Source organism: Onthophagus taurus, chromosome 10 (assembly GCF_036711975.1).
Source record: "Onthophagus taurus isolate NC chromosome 10, IU_Otau_3.0, whole genome shotgun sequence".
Classification (NCBI taxonomy): Eukaryota; Metazoa; Arthropoda; class Insecta; order Coleoptera; family Scarabaeidae; genus Onthophagus; species Onthophagus taurus.
In genome coordinates this window covers 4,515,090-4,542,211 of record NC_091975.1, presented here as the reverse complement: position 1 = coordinate 4,542,211, position 27,122 = coordinate 4,515,090, and the positions used below count along the sequence as shown (strand labels likewise).

The 27,122-nt window shown below is 30.3% G+C and overlaps 6 protein-coding genes across 8 annotated transcripts; 4 read left to right on the top strand and 2 right to left on the bottom strand.

The window, feature by feature from the left end:
* The first annotated feature begins 1,121 nt into the window (after positions 1-1,121).
* LOC111428534 (recQ-mediated genome instability protein 1-like) lies at positions 1,122-2,948 on the top strand. Its single transcript, XM_023064090.2, has 2 exons — positions 1,122-2,560; positions 2,619-2,948. The coding sequence occupies exons 1-2, from the start codon at positions 1,181-1,183 to the stop codon at positions 2,724-2,726; spliced, it is 1,488 nt and encodes a 495-aa protein (XP_022919858.2). The 5' UTR covers positions 1,122-1,180; the 3' UTR covers positions 2,727-2,948.
* Positions 2,949-3,754: 806 nt separating this feature from the next.
* Positions 3,755-10,780, bottom strand: LOC111428533 (5' nucleotidase B). Of its 3 annotated transcripts, XM_023064088.2 has the most exons (11): positions 10,710-10,780; positions 10,050-10,140; positions 6,825-6,898; positions 5,910-6,027; positions 5,743-5,838; positions 5,481-5,685; positions 5,035-5,428; positions 4,759-4,981; positions 4,552-4,699; positions 4,294-4,497; positions 3,755-4,233 (listed from the first exon to the last, which is right to left on the bottom strand). In XM_023064088.2, the coding sequence occupies exons 1-11, from the start codon at positions 10,756-10,758 to the stop codon at positions 4,075-4,077; spliced, it is 1,761 nt and encodes a 586-aa protein (XP_022919856.1). In that variant the 5' UTR covers positions 10,759-10,780; the 3' UTR covers positions 3,755-4,074. The 3 variants fall into 3 exon arrangements, with proteins under 3 accessions (XP_022919856.1, XP_022919855.1, XP_022919857.1); XM_023064087.2 differs by lacking the exons at positions 10,050-10,140; positions 10,710-10,780 and adding an exon at positions 9,451-9,809; XM_023064089.2 differs by lacking the exons at positions 10,050-10,140; positions 10,710-10,780 and adding an exon at positions 7,252-7,576.
* A 33-nt stretch (positions 10,781-10,813) lies between these two features.
* LOC111428531 (Son RNA binding protein) lies at positions 10,814-15,982 on the top strand. Its single transcript, XM_023064086.2, has 5 exons — positions 10,814-12,123; positions 14,295-14,408; positions 14,472-14,585; positions 15,229-15,588; positions 15,643-15,982. The coding sequence occupies exons 1-5, from the start codon at positions 10,816-10,818 to the stop codon at positions 15,856-15,858; spliced, it is 2,112 nt and encodes a 703-aa protein (XP_022919854.2). The 5' UTR covers positions 10,814-10,815; the 3' UTR covers positions 15,859-15,982.
* Positions 15,983-17,119: 1,137 nt separating this feature from the next.
* Positions 17,120-21,710, top strand: LOC111428536 (aminopeptidase N-like). The gene is made up of 8 exons (XM_023064094.2): positions 17,120-17,293; positions 17,530-17,693; positions 17,839-18,287; positions 18,341-19,259; positions 19,311-19,518; positions 19,877-20,751; positions 20,800-21,229; positions 21,289-21,710. The coding sequence occupies exons 1-7, from the start codon at positions 17,260-17,262 to the stop codon at positions 20,950-20,952; spliced, it is 2,802 nt and encodes a 933-aa protein (XP_022919862.2). The 5' UTR covers positions 17,120-17,259; the 3' UTR covers positions 20,953-21,229; positions 21,289-21,710.
* Positions 21,623-22,022, bottom strand: LOC111428589 (venom peptide SjAPI-like). Its single transcript, XM_023064176.2, has 2 exons — positions 21,915-22,022; positions 21,623-21,864 (listed from the first exon to the last, which is right to left on the bottom strand). The coding sequence occupies exons 1-2, from the start codon at positions 21,964-21,966 to the stop codon at positions 21,668-21,670; spliced, it is 249 nt and encodes an 82-aa protein (XP_022919944.1). The 5' UTR covers positions 21,967-22,022; the 3' UTR covers positions 21,623-21,667.
* Positions 22,023-25,825: 3,803 nt separating this feature from the next.
* LOC111428235 (protein gooseberry-neuro-like) lies at positions 25,826-26,976 on the top strand. Its single transcript, XM_023063675.2, has 2 exons — positions 25,826-26,026; positions 26,089-26,976. Exons 1-2 carry the CDS (start codon positions 25,826-25,828, stop codon positions 26,974-26,976), a joined length of 1,089 nt encoding a protein of 362 aa, XP_022919443.2.
* Positions 26,977-27,122: the final 146 nt, after the last annotated feature.

Sequence of the window (27,122 nt, the reverse complement as noted above, 5' to 3'; positions counted from 1 at the left end):
TTTTCAAGGCTTGCCAATTTTTTGCTTCGGGGTTGGGTTCGTTTGCTTTAGAATTATGTTAGGTTTGTTAGAAGTTGTCTTAGCTTGATCACATGTCATATTTGTATTAGAGTTGGGTTATTATGGTCTGCGCTGGACTTGCTTTCGCACTTTCGCACCATAATCACCACATCTACGGCCAGCTTGCATTAATTAATCATGAGAGATAATAAATTTAAAAAAGACGTTGCTAGAGTAACAGCAATTAAATTTAAGTCTTACCATTCCTTTCATCTCCCTCGACGAGACGTTGAAAGTCTTTAAATTAAAAGCTTACAAACTGAGGTAAAATGGACATTTGCTATTATTACCAACTTTTTGCTAATTGGTTTAAAGAGAAAACACGAAAAAAAGAATTTCGTTTCGTCTCATTCATTTTTAAAACTTTCATTGTGTAACAGAATCTCTATGAGCAACTAAAAACTAAATAAAGACCGTAAATAAAAGTTCAATTTAAAGTTGTTGATTTGAACTTCTAAATCGTAATTAACTTTGGTGTGCTTTAATTAGCGTCTTTCGTTGGCTGTTTTAAAAGAGAATTAATTAAACAGAAAATGGAAAATAAGCACATTTTTTTTTTTAATTTGAATGCAGAAATCGGTTCTATCCCCCTTTAATTTTCGCTGATAAATAACCCAATCCAATTACGAATTGCGACAACGTAATACCCAGAACTCTGCTTGTTTGGCATAGATCATCTCCAACGGTATAATTATGTCCCTACAACACCATTGTATTAACCTGTTTTCCACGAATAGAACGCAAACAAAATGTGTCGAAAACGTTGAAACATTATATACAAATTTTAACGTAAAGTTAAAATTTGATTTGTACAAAGAGTTGGAAATCCTTAAAGATTTTAAATTTTAAATTCAAATTTATAATGAGTTTTATTGAAAAGAGGTGGTGCTTCTTACTGACATAGAAAATAACCTCACATACAAATTTTAACGTAAACGCAAAATTTGATTTGTACAAAGTGTTGGATATCTTTAAAAACTTAAAAATGATAGAAAATTTTAAATTCAAATTTTTAATGAGTCTTATTGAAAAGAGATGGCGCTTCTTACTGACATAAAAAATAACCTCACATATATAACATAACCTCAAATAATGAAAAATTGTTTCTTTTCTGTTCAACATGTCTTTAAATGATGAAATAATTAGAACAAAGTCTTATTTTCAAAACTTACACATTCCTTTATCCGACGAATGGTTAGGATGTTGTATAAAATGGTTGAAAGAGGAGAAATCAAGTTATACAGAAAACGAATTCAAATCAGCCATTTACGATCAATGGTTAATTTTCGATTTACGTAAAGTAAAAGTACCCCAATTACCACCGGACGTGACAAAGATCGAAAAATTAATTACCAAAAAACCGCTGGTATTACAAATGATGTCAATTATAGATATTTCCAAATCACAATTACAACAACTTAACCAAATTAGAAACTATCATGCTTTAACGAGAGGTTTTGATGAAGATGAGAATGCTCAAAACAAGGTTACTAATAATAAAGGTGTACTACAAATGGTTTTAACTGATGGTGTTCAAGAAATTAAAGCATTCGAATATAAACCTGTTGATAGCTTAAATTTGAATTTATCCCCAGGAATTAAAATATTTATTAATCATCCTGTCACTATAAGAAAAGGTACAATTATGCTTGAAAATCATCATGTACAATTGCTTGGAGGTGAAGTCGAAGAAATTTTAGTTTCAAATGCTGCAGAAAATGTGCTAGCACAATCATTAAAATTGCCCATAAATCCTAAACCAAGATTTATTAATAATCGAATTGCAATAAATCAATTAATAACAACCATAGAACCAAACTTAATGGAATCAACATCGAATATAAGCAATGTACAAAATAATTTTGCAAATAATTCTATAAATAGTGAGGTTAACTTCAATAAAAATGATAAAAAGCCACTAGAAGTAACTCCGAATCAAATAAAATCAGTTTCAAATAAAAAAATTACACAAACTAATACCTCTAATGATATCACTATAAAAAGTGACGCAAAAACAACTGATTACAATGAAATGGACGATTTATTTTCTGATGAAATTGATGAATTATTAGAAATAGAACAAGAATTACTACAAGAAACCAAAATTAAAACCAAATCAAATGAAAATTTGAAATTGCAAAATGATCTCAATGTTCAATTACAAATTTCTGATTTAACCGATGAATTTTTTACCCCCTGGAACAATGAAAATGAAGATAAAATTTATACATTACCCGAATTAAAACAATTAATTGCCATGAATCGACATGGAACTTTCAAAACCTTTGCTAAATTTAAATCGGTCGTAAAAAAATTAACCGTGGCAGATTCAGTAGGTTGGGTTCTCCAAATCAAAATTGAAGCGGAAAATGAAGAGTTAAATGTAAATGTTCATGATTCTGTTGTAACTGAATTAGTGGGAAATTCATCCCAGGAAATGTTAGAGATGAAAAAACGTGTTCAAATGAAGGATAAAGAAGCTACAAGTAATGTTATGAAGGTAATTTAATTATGAATTGTTTTTAATTGATTTAAATTTAATAATTAATGTGATTTAGGCACTCGAAAATCTACGTGTAAAACTTCAAGATTTAAATTCTATGATGGAAATTGAATATAAAGGGGATGAGGAAGACAATGTTCCTTTTATTGTTAGGATTTTCTAAAGTAAAGATAAGTTTATCTTGCTTAATACAGAATGTATTTTAGTTATTAAGTATTAAGTCTGAATTGTTTATAAATTTGTTAATCAATTAATTAAAATATATATTCTTTTTATTGTTATAATTATCTAAAGTAAGATGAGGTAAGTTTATCTCGAATGTATTTTAGTTATTAAGACTGAATTGTTTATAATTTTGTTAATCAAATACAGTGATACATTAAAATTTATTTTATTTTCATATATACAGGTGTCCCACATAAGCGACAAAGTACATGAATGGCATTAAGGAGCCAAGATTTAATTGCTTTAAAAAGCTTCTAATTAAAATAACTCAAAAACTAAAAGCTTTAGGTATCAACATGTCATTTATGTACTTTGTTGCTTACACCTGTATATATTCTAAAAGAAACGTTAAATTATTGGCGCATTCTTATGATAAATTGGAATCTCACGTCGATTGTGTTAATAATATCAAAAGTTGTTCTCAGGGTATTCCCCTGGAAATCTGCCTATTCAATAATCGCGGATGAAAATCGGGAATGGCGAGTATAACCGTGATAATGAAAATATGGCGTTAACTGTACGTGGACTTAATATATGGTTTTTCATATCATTCTGTCCAGTTTAATTCAGTTCAGTGTACCGCATAAAAGCGCGGTTTAATGATGCTGAAAGCCTTCAATATCATCACCTTATATCATAAGGTGACGATTGATTATTATCGACCAAAATCAATTGGGGTCGATTTTGTGAAGGATGCTTTATATCAAACAGTGTGAATATATCATTGTACTTTACTCACATATTATTGAGAGGATTTAAAGTGATAATAATTAAGGTTTATCCTATATTTATTTCAAAGAAGAGGTTTCATGGAACATTCACACATTGCACCATTAAGAGTAATATTTTTGAAACAATATATCAAAAATAAAGATCAGGAACAAGATCTCATGTCTTCATGTAAAGTTTTGAAAGAGGGGCATGAAAAAGACTTGGAAATCTAATTGGAAGATACAAAGGCACAAATTTATTTTAAACTGTTGAAATAAATTTTATTAATCAATAAACATTATAATCTAAGTCATTTACTTCTTATTTGTTAAATGTCTACCCTGTCTCAAAAAATGCGATTAAAAAATACACAATATACAAAAAACAATCTAATTATATTAAAAAAGTGTAGTTGGTATATATTACTCTCTGTGTATCGCAACAAATAAATTAAAACCTTAACGCTTATGGCACTGCAAAACTCGTTTACATTCATTCCTGTTTTTTTAAATCACCTTTAAAAAAAATTGCGATTCTTTTCTAAGGTATTTTTTATTGACACCATTATCTATTTTTTAATCGATGGTAATCACTTCCTTAGGCTCACCATTTTGTGTTAGATTGCATTTTTCGTCACTATCGTCTTCAGAAAAATCTTCGTCGTGATTGTGCGTAACTGAACGGGGCGTTTCTGGACGGATGTGTGGTATCAAACTTTGAGAACGTTCTAAAGACTGAAAATTTAAATATATTAAAAATTATTAAAAAAAGAAGAATTATTTTGTTAATAATACTTTTAACAGCCTATTAGAATTTATCGATTGATTATCCATATCATCGATCGAATTTAAACGAACTGGTTCGATTATAAAACGTTGTTCATGAGCAACTGTTGATTCGTGAGGCAGTAACATTGCTGGTGCTCTAAACATGTACGAAAACGGATAGTAAAGAAGATTTAAATGAGTTGCTGCGTATAAATCGGCGTATCTAACCACCTAAAAATCAATTAATTTAATCAAAAAATTTTTTTTATAATTTTCGTGATTTACTTGAGATGAGAAAAACGTTTGACGCGATCCAGATCGGAATAAACTCCCCATCATACCATAAGACATATCCATTTTGTGGGTTACATCACGAATTGCAGCTCGTAATTGAGAAATGTCTGGTTTTTCTCGTGTGCTACTATCCAAATTTCTAAAAAAGCAAATTAAAAATAAATATATACGTAAATTACAAAAAAAGAAAAAACTTACTTATACATTTCGCCTAATTTAACATCTAACGACTGCAATTCATCGAATAATTGACATTTATCGGTCCAAACGTGCAGTTCTCGAACTAATTCGGGGATAATTAAAAATGTTCTCCAACCGCTAATTTTTTTACTTTTTAAAATATCCCCGAAAATATGATCGCCAACGTACAAAACGTCTTTACCTTTAGCTCCGATTAATCCGGTAAAAACGTCACAAGAACCTAATAAAATTTAATTTATCCATAACATAAAAATAAACATAATTAAAATTTACCTCCTGAATAAACTTGTTCACGTTGTAAGGGTCCAGTGTGTATTCCAACTTTTAAAGTACCCGTTGTGGTGTTAACTTGTCGTAAAATTGTACCTTCCCCAAAAAATAAAGGTTTTTTTGCATCAACAACGATCGTATCAAAATAAGTTTTCCAATCACGATGCGGTTCTTCCGGTTTGGCGCCGTGTGGAAAGTCGAAAAGATACGTCATTATCTTATTTGTAAAACTGTACTCGCTATTTGTGAGCAAAAAGGTTTTTGCGCCGCTCTCTCTTAATCGTTGCAAAAACATCGGGAGCCGTTCGTCTTTTTTTACATATTGTTGCAGGTTTTGAGTGGTTTTTAATTTTAAATCACCTTGCAAATGGATCCAATCAACAGCGTTTCTTACATCCTACATCAATTTACTTATTACAAAACAAATTTATTATTAATTTTTTCATTACCTGAAATATCGATTTGAAAGACATAAAAAGTTCCCCGCATTTCACTCCCGTTTGGCTGGTGGTATATTGAGGAGAGTTACAAAAAAAATCAACTAAACAAGCTAAAAGATAGGTTTCGGGAAGATTGAAGAGAGTGTTCAGGACGTAAACACGAGATTCATCCAGTTTTAAGAATTTATTTGGATAAAGTTCGTACACTTGAGAACTAAAAGAAAATTAAATTAATCTTAAAACATATTTGAAATATAGAATGATTTCTTACTGTTTTAAAAATTCAAAACCGTGAACGCATACTAAAATATTACCGTAGGCGTCTACTTTGAGCAAGTTTCCATATAAGGCGTCGAACCACAAACCTCTAGAAACGCAATCGATTATAAAAGAAATTAGATAATTATAAAAATCGAATTTCTTTAACGTTTTAATTACCTCACTGTAAAAGCTGGATCATATTCGAATTCAAGAATCTCTTGTGGATACCCAATATCAACCATTCGTTCTTTCACCAAATTAAATCCCAATCTTTCATATTCCGGCGAAATATATTCTAAAAAAATTTATAATCTAAATCGGTGCTTAATCAATGCTTAATTTGACGTTAAGGAAATGTTTACTCTGAGTTAAGGTTGGAATAGTTTAAAAATTTGGTTTACAAAACTTTAATGTAATCTTCATCAACAAACATTAAGAGTTTAATGAAAACAAAGTTTTATATAGATCAATTAGCTTCATCAGCATGGTTAAACCTTTCTAGCTCTAGGAATTAAAAATAGAACTAGAAACATTCGAAACAGCCTAGTGTTAGTTCTAGTTTTAATTGTTATTCAGTGCTAGATTGTTCTACATGTTTATTGAACTTAAAGTAAAGTTAAGTGTTAGTTCTAATGCTTGTGTTAAATCTAGTTTGTTTTAGAAATATCTGGGCTTATTGGCAATAGCAGACTCGCAGTCCTCCACGCGTCACTGTGTACTGGAATGTTAATAACTCCCGTGTGGTATCATGTTAATCGTGGATTAAGTCCTATTAACTTGGGCAAGTTGCTACAAACGTTAATTAGCAACCTTTTATTCTTAACCCAGCATTAAGTACTTTTTGAACATAAGTTATTCAATAACTAGTTAAAATTCAACATATTCGGTTAATTAACAGGTGGTGTTATTTTAAATTAGATAAGAAATAGAAAAGTATATTGTGTAAAACATTTTTTAATCTGTAATTAAAATTTATGGGTATCTTCACATCTGTTAGAAAGATTCAAATAAATTTTACTAAATTTAAACACCCCTGTATGTCTTACTAAAATTTAAATAAAAAAAGATTATTATTTTATAAAACTAGTTTACCTGCCAAAGTATAATCCATGTCGAATCCATAAAACTTGATGTTTTCTAAATGTAAACTTCGATTGACGAAAATTCTGTAATTAAAAGAAAGTAATGAAAAATGATGTAAGAAATCCTTGAATAAACAAAGACAATAAATCAACGCAATATTTATTAAACAGTTATTATTTTCTAATTGTATTAAATCCGTAGTAAATAATTAAAATGTGATTTATTTAATCTGTTTACTTTAAAAATATTTGATAACAATTGGAAAAATTTTAAGCCAGGAAAAATTTCGAAATAAATACCGTTCAAATTGTGCAACATACTCATTAATTATTCATTAAAAAAATTTCTTACCAAACTATCGTGTTAAATGAAATAATTTGAAATAAACACATCACAAGAGAAAGAAATTTTTTAAAAAATAACAAAGAAAACTTACTCATACTGAGGTACTTGAGTTCTATTGTAATAATTTGTCGTAATGTCATCTAGTTTCATTGTAAACCTTATTTTAAAGAAATATTTATTAATATTCAAAGCTTATTTAAAAAAAGAAAAATGTGTTAACTATCAAAACCGTGTAAACAAGCAAAAGAAAAAATACACTTCGTTATAACAAAACCTGCTACTGCAGCTATGGTTAAAGCACGACTGATTCCACGTTCACAATGTTCACATCGACTGCCTACGTCGTTCCTTGTCCGTACACACTTCCTACATTGAAAACGCGAAGTAGGGAACAGCTTATAAATATAAACTTTACTGAAACGAAACGAAGATCAAGCAAATTCAAACCAGTATCGGTACTCTTTGTTCTCAACGGTGATAAGTAACACTTTTATTATTATATTGTACATTTCCGTGGAATATAATCGTTTTAGGAAATCTTAATTTAAAAAAAAAACGGCTATCCAAATAGATTAGATTAAACAGAATTTTTTAATAAAATATCATTAAACATCATTATAACGATTATAAATGAGTTCATTATCGATCATGATAAAAATAACAAATTAGAAATGTAAATTAATCTCTAGCTTTATAATTTAATGAATATTATCATTGACATTTAACTTTTTTCTTCCTAGGTACATTTTAGTGTGTTTTTTAAACAAATTATTACATGGTATTAATAGAAATAATCGGCACTTTACATATTGTTCAAGTTAATGTATTTTTATATTGTTGAGGTTGAGTAATATTTTGCATTTTTAGGAAATCAGATTTTTAACCTTTCCAAACACGTGCGCAATTTAAATTTTCATTGAACTTCTAGAACTAGAAACCTTACGATTTGGCTGAAACCGCAATCGAAACATTTTCAGGGGTAAATAAAAGACAAAATCCAAGGATTTTAATATTACTGTATTCATCACAAAGTAAAAAGCATAACTAATCTTAATAATGTACATTTTGGGTCAACCAATCGTTGCTACATTAGGTATTCCATCGCACTTCTATATCTTGCAGTAGAGTCCGCATTGATTTTGACCATCTGTTAGTTTTCTGGTCACTTGTTCACTCCTTCGAAAATAAGTGATTCTTCTGCACCTTGTTTTCGGTGTTTCTACGCATTCTGATCTCAATATGGCATCATTGATGACCAGCTGCAACGTGTGAGATAAACACAACCCATATTTGTTGCATTTCACCCACAATTCAAGTAAGCTTTTCTGAAACATAAGCGCCGGTGTGGTCCTCCAGTACAGTAGCTTCCAATATCACCTTCAATCTTTGTGATCCCATTATGACTTTTATGGATTTGTCCTTTATTCTCCCAGTCCAGCTTCTTGAATGCATATTTCAGAGCTATGATAAATAGCTTAGGAGACTTTTGGTTCGTTATTGCCCAAAGAATAAAGTTTCTTGCAAAGTCGATAGCTTTTAACAAGCTCTTTACGTACTTTTTGTATACGCCTCACAAGGTAGATGCACGAACACAAACAACTTGTTTCATCTTGCTTGAAACAAGATGAAACTTTCGTACGCGCAAGCCAAAGCAGATACAAAAATGGACGAACACCAGCTGAGACTAGAGGAACAAAGTTTTGGCCGATTTTTGACCGAAACCGAATTTTCGGTCGGACACTAGTTTGTAGTTCTAGAAGCAAAGTGTTATCTAAGAGTTAGGTTGGTATCACAATTATAGAAAGAAAATAGCTCTATGAAAGATACATATTGTTCTCAAAACGATTTTCTAGCCTAATTTTAAAAAACATGTTTTCATTTTATATATAAATTGTCTATTTTTCTGGCTATAATCTTGTTTACAACTGGATGTTAGTTAATTCTTTAATGGAAAAAATAGTGTCATTTCTTTGCAAGGCCACAAAAAGAAAAAATAGCGCAGATACCGAGCCAAATTACCGTTCTAATTAAAATCGACCACGTGGAGAATTTTTTGAAAAATTCAAATTAAATGAATTTATTCAATAAAATAAGATTAAAATGACAAATTCAAACTTAAAATAGTAAATAAAATTTATGTTGGAACGTGGTGTTTACGCAAATCAAGCGAAAATACATGAAATATATCAGAAAAGGTTATTTATAGATTACCAGAGGTCCCAATAATATTGCATCAGAGATTGTTACATTTTTTTTTTTTAATATAATTTAATAATTTTTATTTCTTTACCTGTGAGGTAATTGTCTTTTATGCATCCATTTCTTATTGTTCTCATTGAAACTACCACCGGAAGTGGTTAATTTACAAGAATGTCCACTTTGAGAGTTTATTTCATCTAAATTCTTCGTTGTATCATCACTTTTTCGTTTAATCGAAGACATAATAAATTGAAATGTAATAATTTAATATAATTTATAACGTTTTCTTAGAATTCTTTGTTCACAGAGTGTTTATCACAGAACTCAAGCTTGAACGAAACTGAATTAAGCGAAAACTTCCTGTGCTTCAAGTAATAGTTCACAATTATCTTGATAACGGATCACGTCAGTGTTGTTTTTGTAACGTTTTATCAGTTTTTATTGAATTTTAACGACAAATTTTATTAAAAAAAATAATTATTAAGAATTAAAACTAACCTTAAAAAAATTATGACGTTTAAATTTTTTAGGTTATGTCAAAGATAAAAATTTTTATCTAAAATTTTCTTTGAAGAAGATATTTTTATCAAACGTGTTTCATCACCGAAACTCAACACGACTAAAGTCCGCAGCAAACAAGACATACGAAAATAATCTCGGTTTTAATTTAACTGAACCTACTACACTCACCTGTGTGCCGCGTTTCTGTACCATTTTCTTTTCTCAATTTTGTTGTTACCTTCCAAAGTGATGACATTAAGCTCTTTGTTCATATCTGAAACTGTAGCAAATTGTACTAATGATTTAAAGGGTTTTATCCGAAAGAGGGGCAAAAATCGTCGATGAACGTGGTAGGCGATTTTCCTGCTGAGTTTTTTATACACGCGAGGGCAACAAAAATAAACTATCGATAGTTGACGCGTTTCCCGATTGTTGAACGGATTCGATTTTTAAAATAAGCGCATAAAAGTGCCTTATATTTTTTATACAAAAAAGACAGTTATCAAATGACAGTCCCTACGGAAGGGTTATGTCATAGGGATTTTGTTTCTTTAAAAGCACCAAATAGATATCTTTTAAAAACAAATTTAATATTGATGTTTAATAAAAGTAAACAATCTCTTTATCAAAAAAATTAAATTGCAACAAAATAATAAAGAATTTTTTATTGGGAAAATTTATTTTTAGCTTTATTTTTTAGGTTGGTATTAAAAATTCAATGGAATGACATTTGCGCAGATTAAACGTCAAAATATATCAAACGTTTAATTTATCTATTTACAACAAAAAGTGTAAACTTATCGATATACAAAAAAGAAAAAAAAGCGCAAGAACGAAATTTCTACTTACATTTATACGATTTCCACTCGCTACCTTCGAGAACATCACCCATTTTCATAAAGTAAACAAAAAAACCAGCCACAGCAATCTGTTTTAAGACAAATTTGTATAAAAAATGCCAATGGAAAATGTGGAACAACCTACACAAGACACCCAAAAATCATCAATGGAAATCCTTTCCGAGTTATTCGGAAGTTTTGATGCCGACCCGCCGGTGATTGTTAAAAAGGAAAAAGGTGAAGATAAGAAACACAAGAAAAGCAAAAAAAAGCATAAACACAAAGAGAAAAAGCACAAAAAGAAATCAAAAAAGAGAAAGAGATCCGATAGTGAGTGTAGTGATAACTCCGGTATTGATATAACCGGGTTATTAATTAAAAAAGAGAAAGATATTGACATTAAAATAGAAAAAGACATTGAAGAGAAGTGCTCATCCATTTACGATGCAACAATTTTAGCAATTAAAGGAAAAGAAATGATTGAAATTGAACCTAAACCTAAAAAAGAAAAAGTTAACCACAAAAAAGATAGTAGTAAAGATTGTAATAAAAAGAAAAAAAGGAGTAAATCCCAAGATGATGTTAAAAGAGGAAGGAGTAAAGAAAGGTATCGATTAAGATCACGTAGTAGATCAATCGAAAGAAAATCAAATAAACGAAAAAGAGAAAAATATAGTCCAAGACGGGATCGAAAAGATTACGAAAAAAAACGATCATTTTACGACGATTTTTATGGCAAAGATGATAAATATTCAAAAACCCATCATCATAGGAGTTACTCAGAGAAAGAAAAACGCCCCAACAGAGATGAAACTTCATTATCATCACATATAGATAAAAAGAAATTATTAGAAATCGCACGAAAAAATGCAATTCAAATGATGAAATCGGGAAGTTTACCCGGTGCTTTAACACTAGGACCACAAGCCCAAGAAAAAGTTATTGCTGCCATTAAATCAGGAGGAAAAACCGTTGAGGAATTAACCGATTTTTGTAAAACTTTATCACAAAAAGAAGAATTAGGTGAACTTTCCAGTGTCTCAGAAGATAACGACACTGATTCTGATAGTGATAAACAGTTTCACCACCCATTTTTAATTAAAGAAAGACCCATTTCTATCACCATGAACATAAAGAATTCGGTTCCATTGCCGATTAAAAATTCTCAAGAACGTGCTTCTGAATTACGGATACAATTTCCAGTTAGCAGCGGACAACAACATCGAAAAACTGAAAGCGAATGGGTACCTGTTTCACCGAAAAAAACAGAATCAACAACAACGACCACAACAACAACTATAACTATAGCAAGTGTTTCAAGTAGTAATATTTCAAAACCAACTCCACCTAAAACAACGATTGTACAAAAACCTAAAGAAACTTTAACTCAACCTGAAGTATTTGTTAATAATACACAAATGGAGGTAAAAATTTTATGATTAAAATTAAGGTATAATTCAAGAATCATAATGTGGCTTAAAAATGGACTCAAGTAAGCAGTTAGAAATAAAAAAAAGCGCGGAAACGTGTAAAACTTACCGAAAAATCACTTTAAAGTTTCGATGTGACGTCATCGACCGTATATTTTCGCAGCACATTCGGTTAAAACGCATATTTTCGGGTACAGTTGTTGTACAGTTGTTTCTTAGGTTTTCAACGCACAACAAATAAAATGTCGTTGATGACCTACCCCTCTCTTTAAGCGTTACATTCGGATCCACCTAATTTACTGATTTATTTCAGAATTTTTTGTATCAATTGACACACAAGCTATTAACACAGAGTCTATTGATATGCAGTCTTGCCGTCTTGAGAGACATGTAGCTAAATCCGAATGTTTCCAGTTCTCGGTCTAGTGTTAGTTCTAATATTGCACTATCACTAGAACTAACACAAGACCTAGACTACCTAGTTTATTTATAATAACTGGTTAAGTGAAGTGAATTTTAGCCAAGATGAGTTCCGGAAAAGGTAAGTTATTTGGTAAATGCATTTTATTGCAACATTTAACTGATATTGTTTTTATATGTTCATATGCCTAATCTTTTAGTTTAGGTAGAGATAATAACGATATTTTGTAGTTTTTACATAGAATTAGCGAATTTTGATTGAAGACCCATTTGAATTTTTGTGTTTTAACCGTCGTTTTTTCGATACCGGTTCAATGTTAATGAAATTATATCGGCTTTAAAAGAGCACAGCCCAATAATATCAGCAGATATATTTATCACGCCACCGGAATATGTTGAATTGAGCGATGAAGACAGTGGAGATAGGGATTCCGGGGACGACATTGACAACCTTGCTGGTCGACAACTATTGGCTGAAGCTGAGGTGCGGTGCAAGGTACCATTGGTGGAAGGATTCCTGGTAACCTATGAAGGTATACCGCATATGAGTCAGGATGAACAGCAGAATCAACCATCAATATCTTCGCCTGTGAAACCGCCTGATAAGATTGTAGCCAAAAGAAAATGGAGACAAAATGATATAAAACCAAACCCTGAAGAAAAACGTACTGTACCAGATTTCGTTTTAGATAAAGATAACCCTTTAAAATTTTTTGCCATAGCCAAAGGGCAGGCCAATTTTCGATTGACTATATAGAGGCAGTAAAGAATTTTGCGGGCATTTTACTTTTAACAGGTTACAATAGCGGCTCACGGTATAGACTGTACTGGGATCAAAGTATTAATAGCCATCATCTAGGAGTTGCTTCATGGTCCATAACCGTTTTGAAGAACTCTTACGCTATTTTCATGATTGTGACAATAACCACCTCTCTCATAATGATACATTTGCCAAAGTTAGACCACTATGGAATATGATGAATGAAAGTTGGTTGAAGTATTACCCTGGAGATAAACATTTATCAATAGATGAGTCAATCCAATAGTTTCCTCTATAAGTTTTGGTCGCTTTGCATTCGATTGGATTATTTTATCTATGGAGGGCGCTAAAACTAACCCAAGTCTTGGCTTTCACCTGGAAGGCAATCTAAAAATTCTCACGATTTTTTTTCGTTTACTAGATACATAGTTCAGACTTATCTCATGCTTGGTAAAGCGTCTACCTCTCTTTCAAAACGAAGTGAAACCAAGTTATCAATGTCGCTCAAACAATGTTGCCTGATTCCATAAGACTGGATGAAAAAGGACATTATTACATTATTAGAAATGAATCTCAAATTCGATGCCGTCTGTGGCACAAAAATACTAAGTTTAGATGCAGCAAATGTGGAGTTGGATTGCATCAACATTGTTCTCAAACTTTTTATACTTCTAAATAATTTTATTCACGCTATGTTAAAAAACGTATTAATTATTATAAACATTAGTTCTATTTATTATTTCTCCACACAAAACCCACGGGCATATTTTTCCAGCGCCCCATTTAAGGTGCGGTCCTGAAATAAAAATATTTTTGTTAGTTTTAGACAGCTGGTTTTACATATTGGTAAAAAAAGCTTTAATTATTTGCGATTTCAATACCTTGGGATGATAATAATTCTTTTTATTTTTAATGTGTTTTTTGGGTTTTAAGCCACATGATGATTCTAAAATTTTTCCAAAATTAAGCTTAATTTTTTTTTAAGCAAAATATTGATGTAGCATCAATAGTTAGTCAAAGATTATCTGCTATGAGAAAATTGCAAGAAAATCCTCATGATGTCCAAGCGTTAACTTCAATGTATAAAGCACAAAAAGAGGTAATGAATTTTTGATGTTGAAATTGCTAAATTCAAAATATATTTTTATTATTGTTTTTATAGATGAATAGTTGGGCTGAGAGTAAACAACAAATTGGACAATTTACCGGTTCAACTGGAGCACAAATTTTATCACAGGCCGAGTTATCATCCGGGTATCAAGCTTGGGCACGTAAGGTAACAATGATAAAAATTTCAGTTTACTAAACGTTTAGAAAAAAAAAAACAAATTGAAAAAGAAATCGTTCGTGTTACGAGCAAACAAATATAAAAAAATTATAATCAATGAGAACTTGAAAAAATCAATTTTATTAAATTTGTTCTCATTGAATTATAAAAATTGCAAGTGCAAGTTCTCAGGTAAGGGCGGAAAATTGGAATTCAAATTTAGAAAGAAATGGTGAAAGCAGCCACAGACTATTTTCAAAAATTCAATTTTTGAATGTAGAATCTGTGGCTGTTCCGTCCCCTCGAAACAGGAAGGACATCTCGAAACCGACAGAAATATTAAATAGGTTGGTTTTGCGTTGTTCTTTTACCTGAGAATCTGTTGCAGCTGTTTGCAGTTAAATGTAGAGTTTACGAGCCGATCGGATTGCGGTGAACCGCCCCGAAAGTCCCCCAACTGGTGAGTACACAACAACAAAAAATTATCAAACAAAACAATTTTCCAAAACAAAAAAGACTTCCAAAAATAATAATTTATATTGAATTAATAAAGATATACGCCAACTAAAAAATTGTTTTATTTTATTTTTATTAAAATCATTTTATCGAAAAATAAATTTAAAAAATGTATTAAGTAAATTTATTTTATTAGGATCAGCTACAGACTGCTGCTCCAGTATCTGGTGGGATGGGAATGCATTTGCTTCAAAAAATGGGTTGGAGACCAGGAGAAGGACTTGGAAAAGAGAAATCAGGTACATTAGAACCACTTTTATTAGAAGTTAAACTGGATAAGAAGGGAATCATCGCCAAAGAGGATCATCAGAAGAGAAAAAGCATTAAAAACGTTCCTAGTAAAGGAGGAGGAGCATCTTCATCACAAGTTGTTTTACAAGGAAAACATCCCGTTTCACTTTTAGGTGAATACGCTTGCAAGAATAAATTGGGTATTCCCCAATACGATTTATGTTTCGAATGTGGACCAGATCATAAGAAGAATTTCTTATTCAGGGTAAAATCAAATTTGTTTAAAACCGATCCTTTTATTTTATGTATTACTTAATAGGTTATTTTAAACAACATCGAGTACAAACCGCAAATAGCCAGTCCAACTAAAAAGGAAGCGAAGGCGAACGCCGCTTTGGTTTGTTTGCAACAGTTAGGAATCTATCCTAATCAAATGGTGCAACAACCAGAAATCATTGTACAAAATCCACAAATATTGAGTCAAGATCCGCAATTACTTATGCATCAACCTCAACAACATTTTCAAATTGAATAGTTGTATTAAATAAAAATTAAAAGGATGTGTGGACATATTAATTTAAGATGTTGTAAAATAATGAATAAATTGTTTTAATTTAGATTTTATTTGCTGGTATCAAGAATAAAATGAGTTGTTTTTATTTTGGTCTTTTTTGTATATCAATCTGGTTAAGATGTATGCAGAAATCAAGAAAGTGAAATATAACAGTTAGCTTCTGATAGATTTAGACCAATTTGCATTAATTCGTTTTTGCCAGCGGGAATACCTCATATTGCAGTCGATTTCTTTTCTGTCTCTTTGGGGATACTCTGGGAATAAGACGTTGACGATTGAAACCATCGTCGCGGCATCAAGCTCTGTAGGAGCTTCTTCATTACAATTCTGTATCCGAGGCCCCAGGGGTCGAGATTTATGTCACTTCGCACGTTTGCTTTTTGTTATGGCTAGCTTTAGCTGTCTTTAAGCGGTTTTAAACTCATTTCCTGGATCGCGCTTATTTATCCTAGCCAGTTTTCTTCGGCATTGTACTTTTTTCTTAGCTCGGAAATTTCGGGCAACTACTAGTATGAGCGCCATCGTTTCTCGCACCACAGAATTACCACGGATTTCAGGGTCATGTCACTCCAGAATCCAAAAAATAGTCAATGGAGGAACAGTCGACATCTTGAATTGGGTTTGTCTTGTGCTGTGAAAGTAACTAAATAAATAGTTAAGTAGCCTATCAAGGTTGAACGAGGCCAATACTTGATCGTACGGGTTCTACGCTTTCTTCCCCTGTCAGGAAAAATATTGGCAAACCACTTTAACTGATCGAAACAATTTGTAATCAAATGGCTATTCGGAAGTGTATAGCTGACTAATATTTTGCAGTGTTATAAAATGTTTTCAATATTTTTGTCCACCAAGTTGTTTAATTAAAATTCAACAATTTTTTTCAAAAGGAACAAATTTTATGATAAATATCTTTTTTCTCAAGTTCATCAACCTTCCCCAATTTAGAAATAAAATATTTAAATTACAACCAAATAAGTTACATAACAGAGTCCCACGTTTTCTGATTAACACCTATTTTTTTTCTTTTTTATTATTTAGAGGTACCATTTCGAGTTTTTATTTCTTATCTAACGGTAAAAATGAAAACGAATCAAATTGAATGTGTTAAAAAAAGCCTAAAAGGAATTACAACCACGCGGCGATAGCACGCATAAATAAAAAATGACTCGTTAAGTATCCACACGACCGACAGGAGCCAAATTCATTTTATATGTATAATTGAATACCTACAGCATTAGGAATATTGGTTTTATTGGTGGGGATTGTACGTCGACGAGTTGGAAAGTAACACAATCGAACTGTGGGTTGTATTAACTACACTTGTCTCTTTACCGGCGGTTTATGATATGAGCGTATCGTAAAATGAATCGTTTCAAATTTTTTGGGCACTTTCAAAGTAAGTATTTGTAATTAAAATTTAATTTTTATATTTAATTAATCAAAAAAATTTATTTTTAATTATATTGACAGATTTCTTGTCTTTTTTTTACAATCTAAGGTTATTCAATCAATCAATTTTTTTAAATTATAATTTTGAAATCGTCGTGGTTATTCACCTCACCCAATTTTTTTAAGCCCACAAATTCAATTTAATCCAAGTGAAAGTGTTAATTTTTTTCTCTTTATAAATAGAAAATATGATCATTCGAATCATTTGGACGTTTTTACTTCTTCTCGGAATCGCGAAGAGTTACAGACTACCAACTTCGGTGATTCCCGATACTTATAAATTGGAAATCATCACGAATTTAGGTGATCGTAATAATTTTAACTTCACCGGTCGTGTTTGGATAAACGTAAGTGAAATTAATTTCTTCAATTTCGTATTCATGTCTTTTCGTTGCTTGCTGTTGTGTTATTGTCGCTGACGCAACATTTTATATGTATTTAGAACGGTTTTATTTCGTAATTGACCTTTAAGATTTAAAAAAAATGTTCTAGTTAAACTGCACTTCAAAAACTACGAATATCACCTTACATTCGAAGAAATTAAAAATCGATAATGAACATGTAACTCTTTTGGATGTTGGTGCGAGCAACAAAAAAGATGATTTTATTAAAATCAAATCGATCGCACAAGTTAAAGCAGACGATTTCTTGGTTATTGAACTCGAAAAAGAACTTGATGACAATAAAACATACGAGTTGTTTATACCGTTTTCGGGCAAAATCGAAGAAGGATTAGCTGGTTATTATCGAAGTTCTTATTTGGATAAGGAAAGTGGAAAAACTAAATGGCTCGCTGTTACTCAATTCGAGCCGAGCGATGCTCGAAGAGCTTTTCCGTGTTTTGATGAACCCGCTATGAAAGCTAAATTTCAAATTAATTTAGGAAGGTCGAAGAATTTTTCTTCGATTAGTAATATGCCTATTAAATCAACAGAAACGATGTAAATATAACAGCTTTATTATAAATTTTATAAAAATAATTTGTTTTTAATAGGGCAAATATTACTGGATATGAAATGGATCATTATGAAACATCGGTCCCAATGTCAACATATTTGGTAGCTTACGCAGTATCTGAGTTGAAAAATGTTGTATCACCTAAATCGAGTAATGTAACATTTAAAATTTGGGCCAGAAGAGACGCATTGGATCAAGTAGATTTTGCTAAATTAATTGGCCCGAAAGTTTTAGCGTTTTATGAAGAATATTTTGATATTAAATATCCATTACCGAAACAAGACATGATAGCGGTTCCCGATTTTTCTGCTGGGGCAATGGAAAATTGGGGATTAATTACGTACCGCGAAACATATCTTTTGTTCGATCCAAAAGTCACATCTATTTTAAGTAAAATTTGCGTTGCAAGTGTTGTAGCTCATGAGTTAGCTCATCAATGGTTTGGAAATTTAGTTACAATGAAATGGTGGACAGATTTATGGTTGAACGAAGGATTTGCAACTTACATGGCAGCGGTGGCCGTTGATAATTTAACACCTGAATGGAAATCGTTGCAAGAAGAAACCGTTGATAATTTATTAGCCGTGTTAAATTTCGACGCTTTACAAAGTTCTCATCCAGTTTCCGTTCCAATTGGAAATCCGAAAGAAATCTCGGAAATTTTTGATACAATTTCGTACAAAAAAGGATCATATCTTTTACATATGATGTCGAATTTTTTGGGTGGTAACACTTTAAGACTTGCCGTTAGCAAATATTTAAAAGCACACAAATACGGAAACGCCGAACAAGACGATTTATGGAAATTCATCACCGAACAAGCCCACGAAGAGAAATCTTTACCAAAAGAATTAACCGTCAAAGAAATTATGGATACTTGGACTTTACAAACCGGGTATCCTATATTAAATGTTACCAGAGAATACGGAACGAATGGAACAGTTTTAGTTACACAAGTAAAAAATTTATTTACAATTTTTTTTCATTAAACAATAATTTCGTTTCAGGAACGGTTTTTTAAAGACAGAGATTTAGAGAATGTTAAAGGTGACCCAAAATGGTTGATTCCTTTAACTTATGAAACGGAAAATAGTTTTGAATTTCGTTCTATGGAAGTTAAACCTAAGTTGTGGTTACCACCGAAACGTGACGTTAAAATTATTCATGTTTCAGCTAAGGATGACGAATGGATTATTTTTAATGTTAAAGCCACAGGTCAGTTTTATTATACGTACATGGGTATTTGTGGAACAACTAAGACTAAAATTAACACTAACACTAAACTTAGAACTAGAAACATTCAGATTTAGCTGTAAGTCTCTTAAGATGGCTAAGCCCTAGTGGTGGAACTTTAGCTGTTGGACAGTGCAGATAATAATCAAGTTCAACCCCAATTTGTTTCTAAGTCTAGGTCTAGGTCTAAGTCTGGGTATAGTGACAGTTTTAATGATAGTGTTATTTCTATTTTTAGTAATAAACTTTAAATACTGTTAAAATCTCTTAATATCCATATTTAAATTAGTATAACTTATAAAACTACAATATAAAATGTGATAATAATTTAATCTTCAAGGTTTATACCGAGTTAATTACGATCAAAAAAATTGGAACTATTTAATTAAAAGTTTAAAATCACCAAATTTCACCAACATTCCAATTTTAAATCGTATTCTATTATTGGACGACTCTTCAAATTTGGCTTGGGTGGGTCGATTAAATTACAAATATTTCTTCGAATTATTATCGTATTTAGAACAAGAAACCGAATATTTACCGTGGAAAGTTGCTCTACGCAACATTGGTTCGTTGGAGATTTTATTAAAACGAACCTCAACTTACGGCCATTTCAAAGAATACATTCAAAAATTAATCGTGCCGATTTATTTGAAAGTTGGCGGTTTCAAAGAAATCACTGAAACCGACAAAAACGTCGACGTCTTACAGCATAGAGTTTTAATTACGGGTACCGCATGTAAATATGAACACGAAAAATGTGTTAAAGATGCCGTGAGATTATTCAAAGATTTGCAAAAGAAAACGGAGTCGAAAGAAACAATTCCTAAGGATTTGAGGGGTTTGGTTTATTGTGCTGGAGTTAAGAATGGCGGGGAAAAGGAATGGATGTTTTTATGGAATTTATATTTAAATTCAAACGTAGCGACTGAAAAGAATTTGATTTTAAAAAATTTGGGTTGTACGAGACAAACGTGGCTTTTGGAACGTTATTTGGAGTGGGCGATCGATTCGAATTCGGGAATTAGGAGGCAAGATGTCACAACCGTATTTGCAGCGGTTGTTGGAAATGATTTAGGTTTTTATGTTACTAAAGGATTTATTGAGGAACACATTAAAGAGATTCACGAAAGAATCCAACCAACTATTAATAAATTAACCACGATTATAAGTAATTTAGCTTCTTATATGACGAGATCAACTGAATATTTATGGGTAAATTTTCGTTTTCATTTTACTTTATTTTAATTACATTTTTTTTAGTTAAAGAACTTTACAAAAAATAACGAAGAATACTTTAAGGAAATTAAAAATGGTGTTAATCAAGCTGTTGAAACGGCGAAATTAAATTCTCAATGGTACAAAGAAAATATGAAGAATATTCGGGGTTTATTGAAGGAGCATAGAGTTGAGTAAATAACATTGATTAGAGCATAAACTGATTTAATTATGTTAGATTTGTTGAACAAAATATTTAATTAAAATATTAAATACTTAATTAAAAAAAAATTGATTAATTTATTCAAATCAATCAAATTAGTAATAAACGCCAAAAAAGTAAATCACCCATTTTTATGGTCACAATTAAAAAAAGTTACATTCTTTTAACAAACTTCGAACTCATTAAGTTTAAGACACCCAAAAAAAATGAATTTGAAATTTTTAATTTTTGGTTGTTTATTAATAACGATAAGTAAGTTAATCTTTAATTAATTTAATAAATAATGTAAGAATTAATTGCCCCATTTTAAGGTTTAGTCTATTGTCGCGATAATGATAACGATAATGATGAGGATTACGATTACGAATTAAGAGTACACAACATGCCCAGAAAATATAACGAACCCATCGTTCATGTCAAACAATTAAAGTTCTTTTTCTACATAACAATTTTATTTGAAGGAATGTGCCACGTCGTTAATGCATATAAGAAAAAGAATCGCAAACCTGTGCTTACTTATCAATGCGAAATTGATTATCACGTTCATTTTAACCACACCGACGATGCACGGGATCATAATATGACTTTATCGTATTATTTCAAACGCAATTTACCGAGGAGTTAAATTTAAATCAAAAAAATTAATAATGTTAATAATAAAAAATTTATTTTAGAAAAGGTTTTTTTAACTTATTCTTTTGAAGGACAGTTTTCAGGTAAAATACATTTAGAATCGTGCAAAACGTATCCAGGTTTACAATGGCACCCAATAATACACATTGAACAATTATCCAGGGTTTCTTTTGAGTTCATTTCAGGACATTTCGGTTCGCATAATGTTCCGCATGTAATATAATGAGCGTTTTCATCATCGCATGGTTTATCACCTAAAATTAAAATAAATGAAATTAAGGGATAAATTAATTAAGAAACTTACCACTAGTTACAGTTAAAAAGATGGAAATTAAAAACAGCCACAAAAAACGCATCTTTGGATTATTACTTTATTAAGTTATGATTGAAAATGTCGTTGATTCGCCTATAAATACCTAGTTTAAGTCTAATTTAATTTGATAAGGTGATATTTTATCATTGAAGTGTTTTTGTTAAATGTTTACAAACACCTATAAAGTTTTCCGCAACACTCGAACTTTAAAAACTACCAAAACAAGATTTTTTAGGTTATTATATTAATTATCTTAGAGCGTAATTAAATTTAGCTCGTGTATCATTGTATTTTAAGATGTTGCAAAATTTTATGTTGATTTCGTGGAATCTATTGATCAATGCGGGTTAAAATATATTGTTACTTTATACAAATAATTATTTCAAAACCACCAAAACATTTTGAAATAAATCTGCTATAAAATGTTATTTATTTCATAATGATATCTCAATTCGTTCCTGAGATACGATTTTTTAAAGTTTATTTCGTATCTATAAGAATTAAACATGCAGAGTTGGATTTAAATAATCATAAAAACGGTGTTTATGGAAAATAATAATTTATTTATGGTACATTAAATATTCATCAAATTTGCTTTAAATTGATCTTTATTTCATGATGATATCTCAATTCGTTGTTGAGATACGTAACGATTAATTATCCTAACATTTAGGTTTAAGGTTGCCTTCAAAAAATCATAACTCCAAAATTTGAAGATTCCAAGAAATGATCTTGAAAGTATTGAATTCTAAATAAATTTGCATTATAATGCTTTTTATTTCATTGTGATATTTCAATCCGTCCTTGAGATACAATTTCTTAAAGTTTATATTTCATATTTATTACAATCAAACATGCAGCGTTAGATTTAAAACATCATAACAACGGTATTTATAGAGAATAAGAAATTATTTATGGCACATTAAATCTTTATCAAATTTGCTTTAAATTGATCTTTATTTCATGATGATATCTTAATTCGTTCCTGAGATACGATTTTTTAAAGTTTATTTCGTATCTATAAGAATTAAACATGCAGAGTTGGATTTAAATAATCATAAAAACGGTGTTTATGCAAAATAATAATTTATTTATGGTACATTAAATATTCATAAAATTTGCTTTAAAATGTTGTTTGTTTCATAACGATATCTCAATTCGTTGTTGAGATACGTAAAGATTAATTATCCTAACATTTAGGTTTAAGGTTGTGTTCAAAAAATCATAACTCCAAAATTTGAAGATTCCAAGAAATGATCTTGAAAGTATTGAATTCTAAATAAATTTGCATTAAAATGCTTTTTATTTCATTGTGATATCTCAATCCGTCCTTGAGATACAATTTTTTAAAGTTTATATTTCATATTTATTACAATCAAACATGCAGCGTTAGATTTAAAACATCATAACAACGGTGTTTATAGAGAATAAGAAATTATTTATGGCACATTAAATCTTTATCAAATTTGCTTTAAATTGATCGTTATTTCATGATGATATCTCAATTCGTTCCTGAGATACGATTTTTTAAAGTTTATTTCGTATCTATAACAATTAAACATGCAGAGTTGGATTTAAATAATCATAAAAACGGTGTTTATGGAAAATAATAATTTATTTATGGTACATTAAATATTCATAAAATTTGCTTTAAAATGTTGTTTGTTTCATAACGATATCTAAATTCGTTGTTGAGATACGTAAAGATTAATTATCCTAACATTCAGGTTTAAGGTTGCCTTCAAAAAATCATAACTCCAAAATTTGAAGATTCCAAAAAATGATCTTGAAAGTATTGAATTCTAAATAAATTTGCATTAAAATGCTTTTTATTTCATTGTGATATCTCAATCCGTCCTTGAGATACAATTTCTTAAAGTTTATATTTCATATTTATTACAATCAAACATGCAGCGTTAGGTTTAAAACATCATAACAACGGTATTTATAGAGAATAAGAAATTATTTATGGCACATTAAATCTTTATCAAATTTGCTTTAAATTCATCTTTATTTCATGATGATATCTCAATTCGTTCCTGAGATATGATTTTTTAAAGTTTGTTTCGTATCTATAAGAATTAAACATGCAGAGTTGGATTTAAATAATCATAAAAACGGTGTTTATGGAAAATAATAATTTATTTATGGTACATTAAATATTCATCAAATTTGCTTTAAATTGATCTTTATTTCATGATGATATCTCAATTCGTTGTTGAGATACGTAAATATTAATTATCCTAACATTTAGGTTTAAGGTTGCCTTCAAAAAATCATAACTCCAAAATTTGAAGATTCCAAGAAATGATCTTGAAAGTATTGAATTCTAAATAAATTTGCATTAAAATGCTTTTTATTTCATTGTGATATCTCAATCCGTCCTTGAGATACAATTTTTTAAAGTTTATATTTCATATTTATTACAATCAAACATGCAGCGTTAGATTTAAAACATCATAACAACGGTATTTATAGAGAATAAGAAATTATTTATGGCACATTAAATCTTTATCAAATTTGCTTTAAATTCATCTTTATTTCATGATGATATCTCAATTCGTTCCTGAGATATGATTTTTTAAAGTTTGTTTCGTATCTATAAGAATTAAACATGCAGAGTTGGATTTAAATAATCATAAAAACGGTGTTTATGGAAAATAATAATTTATTTATGGTACATTAAATATTCATCAAATTTGCTTTAAAATGTTGTTTGTTTCATAACGATATCTCAATTCGTTGTTGAGATACGTAAAGATTAATTATCTTAACATTTAGGTTTAAGGTTGCCTTCAAAAAATCATAACTCCAAAATTTGAAGATTCCAAGAAATGATCTTGAAAGTATTGAATTCTAAATAAATTTGCATTAAAATGCTTTTTATTTCATTGTGATATCTTAATCCGTCCATGAGATACAATTTCTTAAAGTTTATATTTCATATTTATTACAATCAAACATGCAGCGTTAGATTTAAAACATCATAACAACGGTATTTATAGAGAATAAGAAATTATTTATGGCACATTAAATCTTTATCAAATTTGCTTTAAATTGATCTTTATTTCATGATGATATCTCAATTCGTTCCTGAGATATGATTTTTTAAAGTTTATTTCGTATCTATAACAATTAAACATGCAGAGTTGGATTTAAATAATCATAAAAACGTTCAAAAAATCATAACTCCGATATTTGAAGATTCCAAAAAACGATCTTCAAAGTTACTTCAAATATTAATTACTCTAAATCCCAATGAACAGTTTGAGTTTGTTTTAATGTGACATCAAAAGTCTTTTTCAGTCTTCAGAAATAATCTGTCAGTGATTTTTTAAACGTTTAATATAGAAATACACAAATATATTATTTATTAAATAAAAATGACTTATTAAGATAAAACAACAATTAGAAAATAAATATGGTTTTTACAATACTTCCCAAAAAAAAATTTAAACCATAAAATTTTTGTACCTAGTCACAATACAATCAGTATCCTAACCACTTAACGTTGAGTAACAAGTCATAAATCCACCCCTATTTACATGTTGCATATTTCTTACTAAAAAAAAAACCCACCACCACACCTCTCCTTTCAATAAAAAAAATATTACCTGCTCCAACCCGCAATAATAATAACTTTTGGCTACTGTGCAACGCAAAAAAGAATGACTATTCTTTTTCTTCTAATTTGTTCCAATACAACCAACCGCATTTGAATAACTGCGCGTTTAAAGACAAAGAATTTCTTTGAAAAATAAATTCTTATAATTTTTGGAAATTTTTGGAAAGAGGGGGTGAAAGTGGTTGTTTAAAAATGACTTCTTGACTTGTTTATGGGGTAGTTTTAAATTATCAACTGAAAGTGTAACATCGGTGTTTAAAAAATTTATCAAATTACGATGGAAAACTTTGGTGTTTCTCATCGAGGTCCTGCTAAAATCAATCAATTGGGTGGTGTATTCTTGAACGGAAGACCATTACCGAATGAAACGCGATTAAAGATCGTTGAATTAGCAGCCGCCGGTGTAAAATGTTCAGAAATCGCTCGAGAATTAAGAGTTTCACATGGATGTATTAGCAAAATTTTAAACCGATATCTAGTAAGTTATTAATTAAAAACAAAAAATTAATTTTTTTAATTAATTTTTTAATAATTTTTTAGGAAACTGGAAGTATTCGTCCAGGTGTTGTTGGTGGTTTAAAACCCAAAATAACCGATCGTGCTATTCAAGATCGTATTCAACAATACCAAAAGGAAAATCCCAACCTACCAAGTTGGGAAATCCGGGATAAACTCGTTTCTGAAGGAGTTTGCGTTAAAAATAACACCCCGGCATTATCCGCAATCGAAAATGTATTATCGGGAGAAACCAATTGGGATAAATCCCCATCTTCGTCATCAGAAGATCAAAACTCCACAAATATAAACGATTACGATTACGAACCAAGTATACAACTAAAAAGGAAGTTAAGGAAAAGTAGGACGGCCTTTACAATTGAACAATTAGAAGAATTAGAACTAGCTTTCGCCAAGGTTCAATATCCAGACTCTGATTTTAAGTTGGAATTAGCGCAAAAAATGAATTTAACTGAAGCCACGATACAAGTTTGGTTTAATAATCGCCGAGCGAAGTTGAGGAAGCAAATGATCGCTTCAAGTTCTTATCATGGTAATTTAACCGGATTTCCAATGGAAACTAATAGAAATGATGGTTTAAATTCACCAACTTTATTACCCACTCAACAAAATTCTCCTGGTTTAAATGGACATCCCGGCTTCAATTTTAATTCCAGTAATTACCAATTACCACCACAAGAAACTTCATATAATTTCGATCAACATCCGGGATTTCATCAACAAGCCAATCAACAATTGGTTAATTTTTATGGAAATGATAACGTTAATTACTACCAAGAAAATACTTCAAATAACCAGCATCTTTATTACAATGGAATCATTCAGTCTTATAGAAATAATACCTACGCTTATCAAGACTATTCGAATAATTGTGAAAGTGGAAATAATTATTTATTTTCATCAACAAGGTAATACCTATTTATGTATCAAGGTGGGAATTTGTTTTAATGCGAGTGTGCCATTCATTTAAAATAAAGGAATACAAATGTTAAAAGAATTAATTTCCGCTGCGGTGCTTTTAATCGTGCAGGTTTGATATTATTTAATAAATTATATTA